An 11811-nucleotide genomic window follows, 5' to 3' on the forward strand; every position below is an offset into this window, starting at 1 on the left:
TCAACACAGCAAAGGGCAGAGTTTTGCACCGGAGGAATCCCAGGCATCCGTACAGACTGGAAGGAGCGGTGCTTGAGAGCAGCCCTGCAGAGAAGGACCTGGGGGTCTTGATGGATGAAACACAGAATGTGAGCCAGCAGTGTGCCCTTGTGGCTTGGAAGGCAAATGATATCCTGGGCTCCATCAGAAGAGGAGCGGCCAGCAGGGACAGGGAGGTGATCATCCTGCTCTTGTGAGGCCCCATCTGCAGCACTGTGTCCAGGGCTGGAGCCCCCAGTACAAGAAAGACAGGGAGCTGTTGGAGAGGGTCCAGAGGAGCCATAAAGATGATCAGGGGCTGCAGCACCTCCACAACGAAGACAGGCTGAGGGAGCTGGGCTTGTTCAGCATGGAGAAAAGGAGGCTGTGGGGTGACCTCAGTGCAGCCTGCAGTACCTAAAGGGAGCCTGCAGACAGGAGGGGAGTCAGCTCTTGGAAAGGGGAGATGACAGCAGGACAAGGGGAAATGGTTTGAAGTGGAGGGAGGGCAGATGGAGGTTGGATGTGAGGGGGAAGTTGTGTGCTGTGAGAGTGGTGAGGTGCTGGAACAGCTGCCCAGAGAGGCTGTGATGCCGCGTCCATCCCTGGAGGTGTTCAAGGCCAGGTTGGATGGGGCCCTGGGCAGCCTGGGCTGCTGTGAAATGGGGAGGTTGGTGGCCCTGCCTGTGGCGGGGGGTTGGAGATTTGTGATCCTTGAGGTCCTTCCAGCTCTGGCCATTCTGTGATTCTGTGATTCTATCTCCTTGATCTTCCTGAGTGGCTCCCAGTCACTGCTTGAAAGTGCCTCTGCACTTGTGCTGCAAGAGGCTCAAGGAGAAACAGTTGAGGTGCATGACCACAGGCTCCTGCCTCCTCTATTTTCTCTTTTCTTACACATTTCTTTCTGATACCTTCTGGAAGCCAGCCCGATAATTACCATATGGTTTGGTTGAACCTGGTGTTGTCAGCACCAAGATGATGAGGCAGCTGCCTAAGACACTAGTGCTGTCACTGCTGGTGTTCTCAGCCATCATTCAACTAAGCACTTTCAAAGCCTGCAGACCCTCTGGACATCTCTCATGGATTGATCAGCAGAAGGCAGCTCTGGCAACATAAATGAGCAGAGAAACCATTTTTCAGCACTTGCAGGTCAGTCTAGAGTTTCCATACTCCACTGCTATCAGGAGATACCAGATGCCTGCTAGTAAAATGTGTCTTTTGTTTCTTTCCTATTTGACATGGGTATTTGCAGGCAATCTTCCTGAGGTGCAATGACCTCAACTGTGATTCAAGGCAGAGTTGGTTTGATTTCCCATAATGCTTTAAATACGTCATGCCTTAAGTTTAGCAAGCAAAGGAAAAGAAGTCACAGCATGCTGCTGGGAACTGATGTCACAAAGTTGGGAAGTGTCTAATATGTAATTCCACATATTTGTGCTGCAGTAGCCTATATCACTGCTATCTTTTCCTCAAGACAACTGTCTTGCTCTTGCTGAACATGGCTTTGGAAGCAAGGCAAGGGTCAAAGATGTAAAAGTACTCTGTAACAGCCTGAATCAATTCTATTATGCATAATTCAGGTGTGTCCTCGTGAGCACATGAGTAAATATGAGTATATACAGGTAAGTACGTAATGGCACACCTTCTTTTTTAGCACAGAGATAAGATGTTCTAGAAAACAGAGAATAAGGAAACAGAAATGCATTATTTATGGGAAAAATGTGTGCATGCATACACACCCTTAGGTGCTCCTACACTTCTGCCCTCTCCAGCTGCTGACTGTGGCTGTCTCTACCCCAGCACAGTGTAATAAAAGTCCTCAGAGCTCTCGCTTTGCCACATCACCAAATCAGCTTCCGGCTCCCCAGCTTCACTGGAGTGATGGTGCTCAAGGTAATTTTTAGCCTTATTTCCCTTTACAAATAACTGCTGTGTAGCTACAGTGTCGTGCTGCACATGAGCACATCTGCAATTCCACCATGCCTAATGACTTCTAAGTTTGATTTTAATCAAAATTGGCAGTTGGATGGCATCATAAACATCCAAACTGAGTGCTGAAGCAAGCCACTACGATGGCACTGAGTAAAAGTTGATTGAAGGAGGTTTGCAGTCAGGCAGCAAATTATGAGGAGGAGGAGGAGGACAGGCGCCAGAGAGGGCAATTGCAGGCAGTTCAGTGATGGCATTCAGTAGGTCAGGTTGACGGTTGGATTTAAAACACAGGCACGTTCCTGTGTGCTTCCATGTTTCCCCAGGGCAGGGCAGAGCAGAGCATGTCCGGGTGCACCTGCAGGACAGCAGCATGGAGCTCCTGGTGCTGCGACCCCACTCCTCACTGCTGCAGCTGTGTGGGCTGCAGAGCTGCTCTGCTGCAGGGCTGGGAGGAGGCTGGGAAGAGTTGAGCTGAGCTGTGGGACAGGCATCAGGCGAGGCAGGCAGACAGCAAAGGGACAAGATGCAGAGGTGTGAAAAGCAACATCCAGCTGTCCTTTGCGGGAAGCCCAAAAGAGTCAAACCAAGACCTGTCTTGTCACTCATCGTTCATTAATAGCAGTCTCCTGCATTATTAACCTGGATAGTTCCTTTATCCGGGATGTTTGCAGAATCAGGCACCATGACTGAGTCTGGTGCAACCAAAATACATTTAACAGGGCTCGTGAAAGCCTGGCTGCAAATCCAGCCCAGGTTGAGTAGGTGTTGCACTTGCACAGCTCCTTGTCAAGCTTATCTTCTGTTTTGGATGGCTGCTGCTGCAGTACTTCGTATAGCATACAGCTCCAATTGCATGTTACAGCAGTCCGAATATAAATTCATTACAAGAATACTTGTCATTTTCACTAGTGTATTTCTTGTTTATCCACTACATTAGCTCCTGTGGCTGAGAGCAGAGAGCATTGTCCAGAGGTGCCAGGGCCTGACCACGCCATTGAGTGGCTTATTTTCTGGAGCATAAAATGGAATGTGGTTTGGTGCTACTGTTGACTTCATTTTGCCACGCATTTTTCACAAAGGAGAAATGTTGCATTAGCATCCGGATCCTCAAAAATAAGCTGTTTGCAGTGCTTACAGTACTGCTCTGATCCATCAGTATGGATGTAGATGTCTGTAGTGCAAAGACAGTAATAAAAAAAAAGACAGGAATCAACTGAGAATGTTGCTGTCTCGGCACAACTGAATGCAAACAACAAAGTTCACTCTTCACCTTTTAAGAGGAACAGAAACCAAAAGCTGCAGGAAAGACTGGAGAAACAGAACGGCTTTCACTGTGATGACAATGCTCTTCTGTCTGATGCCATGTGAGGTGGCTGCCCCTGGGTGTTTGTGAGTACATACCCAAGGATTTGGACATACATCACTCTTGTGGGACCATGGGAAAAAGAAGGCCAGCATCACCTCTGAGCTGCTGAGGAACCGCAGGAAAGCTGCAAATCCCCTGGGCAAATCTGACCTCCTTGGCCAGTTGTTCCTTGCCACAGAGGTATCCCAGGGAAGCGGGACCAAGAGCAGCTTGGGTGTGAGCCACAGCCACTTCTGGCCAGCTGTGGTGATTCTGGTGAGCAGTCAAAGCAGAGGAAAAGGTTCAGCAATGGATGCTGTCCCCAGCCTGCCTCTTCCCGGCTCCTGTGCCTCTGAGGTCCAGTGCATAGCCAGCTCCTGTGGGAATGCTAAAGATGAAGGTGACTGTGAAGGTGAAGATGAAGTGCTCTTTTTTTCCTTTCTAACTTTCTTTCTGGTGTGATGGGGGCATGTGCTCTGTACCCCCTCATGGGTTGCAGGAACAGGGCAGCCCTCTGTCCTGGTGTGTCCCCAGCATTTGCTGAGGGTAAATTTGCAAGAGCACCAGGGGGAGCAGCAGGACAGGATTTAAAATCCTGCGAGTGAGGCAGAGCAGAACGTGAGAGCAGGTATGAAGGCAACAGATAACAAAGGAACTGCAGGTGCTGGGCAGAGCGGTGACAACATTGGTGACAGCATCAAGGCCACGCTGCCGATAAGGCCGCTGTGCAGAAGTAGAGCAAGACTGACATGATGCAGTATGGCTCAGCCACCCATTCCCCACAAGATGGAAGGTCTGCAAGCTGCACTGTGGTCCCCCAGGAAGTGCAAGTGTGATATGAGTCACAGGACCACGACTGATGCCTGCGACAAAGCTGGGGACAGCAGGAGGGGATTGCACCGAAATATCTGCAACGTGGAGGAGGAGGCTTAAATGCATGATTGTCTCTGTAGATGGAGCTGTGCAGCCAGTGCTGGGCTGTGCAACCAACGGGAACCTCCTGGCCACCTAAGGAAGGATTTCCCCTCTCTAACTCGAGGGGATGGTTGCTGGGACTTTTGTCAGAGGCTTCAAGCCTGCACTTGAAAGCAAAATTGAAAGAGAAGTGAGAGGCCTCTGAGAGGTGGTTTTCTCTGAGAGCCTGTGATGGTGGTTTTCCCTTTGTCACACCGCTAGGTGTCATTTAGCTCACTCTGTGAAGATCACAGCATCTGAACACTGCTGAGAAACTGGGTGCAGAAAGATCAAGCCTCATGTTGGCCAACAGCGCTGCAGAACCTGCTGCTGCTGGCACAGAAGGGATGTGGACGCCTATGCCATGAGGAGGGTGAGGCAGAGACAGCAGCACATCTGAGCTGCACGGTTTCTGCACTGCTCATGGTGCAACTCCAGGAACCAGGCCAAGCTCGGGACAGGCAACGCAGCATCAGGGAGGCTGACAGAGGCCTTGGGGTCAAAGTCTAGCCATTTTTTTGCCACTGAACACCTTGGAGAAGACCATGAAGGCCCCTGACAGCTCTTCTGCAGGGCTTTGCCGGGTGGGAGCAGCTCGTAGGACACTGAGTCGTCCTCTAGTTGAGTGCTGGTTGGGAACAGGTTGCCCAGCCGGGGTGTGAGGAGATTAATCATCACGTGCCAGAATGTGAGAGCTGCTGGCTTCATGAGACCATGTGCGCTGGCAGAAGGATGCCCTGGGGCCTTGCTGCGCAGCCTCGCACACGTCAGGGCTGTCTCCACTGCTTGTCACAATGCCCATCGCTTTGTGCATGACCCATCGAGGATGGAGATTCCCCGTCTTCCTGCTGGTCAGGTTGCTCACCCTCCTGCGGAAGGCTGGTTCCTGACACCCAGTGTGAACTTCTCTGCTCAGGACTTTGTGCCTGTGGCTTTCACTGTGCCATCTCCAGCAACCAAGAGGACCTTGGTTCCACCAATTTAGTTAAGTCTCCTTCCCTTAGTTGCAGGCTGCTGGCAGATCTCCCTTTACCAGACTAAGCCACCCCACCAGCACTCCTGTTCCTTGGGAACAACTGCTAGTGCAGTTAAATATTTACTTTACCTGTAGGATTTTCAAAGCAGAATAATAATAAGCGTCAAATGTTACTGAACTGTGTCAATAGGGAATGTAATCCGTGTGCACAGCCATCTAAGCAGAGCAGAGGTGTGTTCTGAAAGGGGAATCCCAAAGCTCCTGCCAGTCCATGCTCAGCCATGCCTGTCTGACCACGAGGGCTTGCTGAGATACTCCTGCTCGTCTCTGCTGTCCAGGGCTGGCAAGAACCACGCTAAGACTCAGGTAAAACTGTGGGGAAGAAAGGTCCTGAATATGATGTGTCTGTCTCTTCAGCAAGTGCACGTGTCTGCAGATCTTCCAGGCAGTTTTCTGTAGGTTTGTGTTGGCCCTTTGCACAAAGAGTACCTCCTACCCACTACCAGGGTGAAGGAGACGCCCTCTCCCTTCTGGCCCAGACTTAATCTTGCCATATCTGTCCCAAAGGAGTTCTAGTCAAAACTACTTTTCAGCTATGATGCTGACTTTCTGTCCAGCGATTCTCTTTTCCATCCTTCACCCTTCAGCCTTTGATCTTGATTCCATCAAGGAAAGTGTTGGTGGATGTGGTAAATTGTTTTCTCAGGGGCAGCAAGGATGCTCACATGGAAAGACTGATGTTGGACATTTTTCTCAAAGGTGAAAAAGCAAGGTCTTCTGGAATGGAGGTCCTTGCTGAAAAGTCCCCCAGTGGCACAGCCTCCCAGATCAGCCCCAACTTTTGCATTTTGCACATGAAGTATCCCAATCTAAAATGGAGATCCACGTGGTGTAGGAATCACAGAACCATAGAATATCCCAAGCTTGTAAGAGACCTGCAAGGATCATGGAGTCCAACTCCTGGCTTCACGCAGGACCACCCAAAGCCCAAACCCTGTGTCTGGGAGCATTGCCCAAACTCTCCTTGAGCCCCAGCAGCGCTGCCCTCTGGGGCACAGCCTTTATCTCACCCCCACCTGACCTCTTCTGATGCAGCTCTGTGCTGTTCCCTTGTGTTCTGTCACTGTCACCACGAAATGAGGAATGGCAGCTATGAAGCTGGAGGGTCGTCTTGGGGGTAATGTGCACAGTGGGAGGCTGGCTGGTTTGGAGAGGAGAGCAGCATTATTCAGCCTGCACTGTGGGCCAAAGGGATTTTATAGCAGCCTCTATTGCCTGCACCTGGAGTTGGCAGGCTGTCATTCACCTCTGGGTGCACAGTTTGTCTGTTCCCAGCACAGGTCGAAGTGCTCAAAATGCTGCTTTTCCCAGCGCCAAGATTAGCTGCTGCCTTCTGCTATAAAGGCTGCTGTGAGCGGAGTGAGGTGCACGAATGCATGCACCCACGCCAGCCATGCCCACAAAGGAGCTGCTGGTGCTGGCGCTGATGCTGGTAGCTTTCGTTTCTGCCAGTGGTAAGTCTGCTCTGCGGTGGTGGGCTGGGAGGTGTGGAGGGACTGAGTGTGCAAAGGGGGGCAGAAAGACACAGGATCTCTGTTATGTGGAGAAGAGGTGAGGGAGGCAAGGCAGCACAGCAGCAGAACGGTGGGGTGCAGAGAAGGACAGGAGCACACACATCCCACACTTCTTGGGATGTGCCAGTGATGCATTTGATGCTCAGTGGAGCTCCTGGTTCAGAGTCCAGGAGACAGGGCTATGGGAAGGGGCTCAGAGACAGGTACAGGCATTCCCACCTCTGTCCCTCTGTCACTACCTCACGTTCCTGCCACCAGCTCTCTCTGGAAAGGCACTTGTCACTTAATTTCCCCCCTGCTGAACTCTTGGATCTCTTCTCTGTTTCAGGGGCAGAGCTGGAAGAGGGGAACGGCCTGAGAAGGGTAAGAGATTTCCATTTGCTCTTGTTAGTCACTTCAGATCCTATTGGGCTGCCTCAATGCCTGGCATGACTGGGGGAAAGGCTGTTCCCAGAAACTGCCCCAGCTTTGTGGGTCTCAGCAGTCTCAGCCCAGTACCGACCCCGGGCAGCGAGTCCCACCTTGAGGCACGCTGCCTCTCCCTGCTCTGTGAGCCTGCCCTAAGGGGCACTGGGATCCCCAGAGCTGCTGTGCAGCCAGCTCCAGCCACGCTCGCTGCTGCCCTAGCGCCGTGGGAGGAGGGTGGGAGCTGCCTGCACTGAAGCACTCACTGCCGTTTCTCCTTTCCAGCCGACGTGTGGAGAGATGGCTGAGCTGCAGGCCTGCCCCCTGCTGCACATGCCCATCTGTGGGAGCGATGGGAACACCTATGCCAATGAGTGCTTGCTCTGTGTGCAGAAAATGTAAGCTCACACCTGGGCACTGGCCTCCAGGGGTCTAATTTTAGCTGTCTAAACGCAGGTGCTTGTCAAACACCGTGGGAAAACCACAGCCCACGGGAAGGACACAAGATCCTAACTGCGAGGTGGAGGAAGGCTTTTGGCATCCTCTGAACCTGGCTCTGCAGCCCTCAGCTTCACCTCCCCGTGATATGCCCAAGAACAGGCATGGGAATGCCCCTAGCCTTTGCAGGTGCCAGCCCCTTCCTTGGCACTGTGTTTAGGGACAGTGCAGCTGCAAACTTAGTATTCACTCACTGTGTTGGCAGAGTACTGATCCCACAGGAGAGAGCAATATTTATCCATCGGAGCAGCTTGCTGGATCATGCACTATAGGGTGGCACACCCCCCAAAATGTGGGGTCAAGAGTCACAGCCAGACGACCTTCCAACATAAGAAAAAACTGGCAACAAACCAGGTGCTCTGCAGAGGGTGAGAGAAGGTCCCCAGTCTGTACTGCCTGTGAATGAATAATCACAGAACCATAGAGGGGTTTGGGTTGGTAGGGACCTTAAAGATCATCCAGTTCTAACCACCTGCCTAGGTCAGGAATGTCTGCATCTAGACAAGGTTGCTCAAAGCCCCTGGTCTTAAATACCTCGGGGAATGGGGCATCCACAGCTACTCTGCACAGCTGCTCCAGTGTCTCACCTCCCTCTGAGTGAAAAATTAATTCCTAACATCTAACCTAAATCTCCCCTCTTATAGTTTAAACCTTCACCCCTTGTCTTGGTCACAATAGTGTGACCCGATGAAGTCTCTACAGGCCTCCTTTATGTACTGGAAGACCACTGTAAAGTCTTCCAGAGCCTACTGCAGGCCGAACAAGCCCAGTTCTCCAAGTATCTTCATAAGATGGGATAAGAACTCCAGCCCTCTGATCCTAGTTGTAGCCCTCCTCTGGACCCAGTCTAACGTGCCCATGTTTTTCTCAAGCCGGAGAAGGAAGATTTGGATGCAGATGTTTAGAAAGGTGCACTAGGTGGATAGCCTGGACAGGCAAATAGCACCAGTAAATCCTCCCAAGAGAGCTCTGTCAGTGCAGATGCCCAGTTATGCGCATCATGGTTCCTTTGGTCCACAAAGGAACCACCATAAGTCTGAGGAATAGGGCAACAGGGGCATCACGATGTTCAGAAGGGAAAAGCAGAGGGTTGCTTTGGGACAGGACCACCCTGTGCAGGCTGGGAAGTGATGGGCTGAGCAAAGATCAGGCTGAATGCAGATCAACAGGTGCTTGCATTTCCAAGAACACAGGCTGTAGGGAGGGATAACCAGATTGCACAGGAAGATGCTGCCACCGCTGCAGGGTGCTGGGCACTGGGTGCTGCGTGCCATTGGGATGTCTGTCTCCTGGGACTTGGGGAAACTGCAGAGGGTCTGCAAACAGCCACAGGCCTGGACCTGTGAGGAGCTGTGGAGGAGCTACGTCCAAATTCTGGTGGCTCTTCGAGTGGGAGGCCAAGGGGATCCAGTGGCAGCCTATGGCCACAAAAGGAACGGATGGAGTCATGTTGCAGCTGCTGATACAACACAGGGCAATGGTCACAAAGTCCCAGAAGGGTTCAGATGAGACACAGGGGACAGCCCTTCCTTTTCCAGAAGGGTGGTGAACAGGGAAGGAGGGGTCTTCATCCTCGGGGGTGGAGGGGGCTCGGGCAAAGCTTCAGTGCTCACACTGCAAACCAGCTGGGATGAAATCGTCTCTAGCAATGGTGGGACCTGCACCATACGCAGGGAAGAGACCTCTGCAGGCAGCTGCATCTCTTTTCAATGGGACAGTGAGCAAGCAGTTTCAGAAAGGTCAGCTCCGTTCCATGGGCCAGATGAGGCCAAGGGTGAGTCAGGGAACACTTTTTTTTTTTTTTTTTCCTAGTTCTTTACTCTGTTTTTCTACATTATCCTAGGAAAACCAGGCAAGATATCCGGATTTTGAATGACGGGGAGTGTCAAGATATCTGAGCCTCCTGGTGGCTTTCCTGAGCCCGCAAATAGGTGATTAATTGATGCTGTACGCTCTGCGTGCATCAGACATTTCAATCAGTGACAGTAAATAATAAAATTGCATACACAATCTTATTTCAACAGCATTATTTTGTGCCGGGCTGAGGGAAAACAGCACAAGCCTGTTTCCATGAAGAACTACTAAAAAAGTGCAGTCAAAACATTCATTTCCAATCTATATCACAAACTAGGCCCTGCACACTGTGCGCTGTACATTTCTCTCGCGTTCCTGGGAGCAATGTGGGAGCAGTAAGAAACACACATAACAGAGATCCTGGTGAAGGAGGTGCTGTACAAACACAGCTTTTCTGAAGGAGGCAATTTAGCAAAGGTACAGTTTCTCCAATGAGGGAGCTGATGGCCTTCTCTTCAGCTCCCTAGAAACCACCTTCACATCCAGAGCTGGTGCTAGTGGAAAACAGCTACATCACGATTCTTGTATCATTCAGCTTTTCATGTGAGACTGCCCCATAAAGAAATCAGCCCAGATAAGCCACAGGAGCACTAGAAGTGCAGAGTGGAGATCCTGAATTCCAGAGAGCCTGAATCTCTGGGGGAGTCTTCTCAAAACAGACCTGATCTCCCTAGGTGCTCTTGGGGAACAGAATTTGCCTCCAAGTTGCTCAGCATCATGCCTAGATTGCTTCCTGTGCTTGGGCAACTCTTGGTGCTACAGTGGGGTTTGGTCCAAGCTGGCTAATGGTCAGCATGCATCAGCTGTCTGCGGGCTCCCTCTGATCTTTTTTTTGGTCTTTTTTCCCATAGCAGCTGGGACGTGAATCACCTTTTACTAAATATCACAGAATCACAGAATGGCCAGGGCTGGAAGCACCTCAAGGATCACGAAGCTCCAACCCACCCACCACAGGCAGGGCCACCAACCTCCCCATTTCACAGCAGCCCAGGCTGCCCAGGGCCCCATCCAACCTGGCCTTGAACACCTCCAGGGATGGACGCGGCATCACAGCCTCTCTGGGCAGCTGTTCCAGCACCTCACCACTCTCACAGCACACAACTTCCCCCTCACATCCAACCTCCATCTCCCCTCCCTCCACTTCAAACCATTTCCCCTTGTCCTGCTGTTATCTCCCCTTTCCAAGAGCTGACTCCCCTCCTGTCTGTAGGCTCCCTTTAGGTACTGCAGGCTGCACTGAGGTCACCCCGCAGCCACCTTTTCTCCAGGCTGAACAAGCCCAGCTCCCTCAGCCTGTCTCTGTAGGGGAGGTGCTGCAGCCCCTGATCATCTTTGTGGCTCCTCTGACCCTCTCCAACAGCTCTGCCTTTCTTGTACTGGAAGCTCCTGTACCAGGACTGTAGATGGGGCCTCACAAGAGCAGAGTAGAGGGGGACAATCACTTCTCTGTCCCTGCTGGCCATCTCTCTGCTGATGGAATATGTGCACCCAAATTGTACAGCTTGAGTATGCAAGGGGTCTCTTCGCTCACAGTGGCAGAGATCTGGCTAATGCAAGGTTTTCCACCCAAAGTCCATTCAGTTCTGCTCTGTCATGTCCCTAGAGAATGACTGATTATGATTTCTGATCAACTTCAGCAAAGCTTCATGTTGCTTGGAGAAGTGCTCCGCTGTTAAGTGAAACCTGTGCTCACCCACAAGGCATCAAGCTGCTCTGTCCTGCTGCTGCACTCACGTGACTCATTTGTAGTACCTGGGGGAAGGGTCCCATTGCATCATAAAGTCAAGTGAGCTCCCTGAAGTCGGTCACCACACTGTCAGTCTGGGACCTGTGCCGGTGTCGTGGCCACTGTACCTGCCTGGTTGGTTACATGGTTCTTCCCCCACACCCAGATCCACAGCTGTTGGTGATAGATTTAATGCTACCACTGAAAATAATAATGAGAAGTATAAAACAATCATACTTGGTCAGTCATGGAGATCCTTTTGACTTGGGGTCTCCAGAACCAAGACAGAGGTCAGTGAGCAAGAGCAAACACCTGTAGGAGGATGCAACAAGGCGTAATTGGGCAGGGACAGAGCCTTGGCATTGCAATCATTGTTTCGTCTGGAGGCAGCTGTTGTCATAAGAAGTTTTCCTGTCCTCAGCCTTGTTACTGTCTGAAACCTACCAGCTATCAGTGACTATTACAAGGACAGAACAGTGGCTATGAAAGCAGGAACTGTCTCTGCCCGGATTCATCTCCTTACTGCCAA

General features: G+C 51.4%; 1 protein-coding gene across 1 annotated transcript; it reads left to right on the forward strand.

The window, feature by feature from the left end:
- Positions 1 to 6657: 6657 nt before the first annotated feature.
- On the forward strand, positions 6658 to 9600 carry SPINK4 (serine peptidase inhibitor Kazal type 4; the record flags this gene model as incomplete). Its single annotated transcript, XM_079548585.1, has 4 exons — positions 6658 to 6739; positions 7128 to 7162; positions 7490 to 7602; positions 9546 to 9600. The coding sequence occupies 4 exons, from the start codon at positions 6658 to 6660 to the stop codon at positions 9598 to 9600; spliced, it is 285 nt and encodes a 94-aa protein (XP_079404711.1).
- Between the last annotated feature and the right edge of the window lie 2211 nt (positions 9601 to 11811).

Source organism: Tetrao urogallus (assembly GCF_951394365.1).
Source record: "Tetrao urogallus genome assembly, chromosome: Z".
NCBI classification, from domain to species: Eukaryota; Metazoa; Chordata; class Aves; order Galliformes; family Phasianidae; genus Tetrao; species Tetrao urogallus.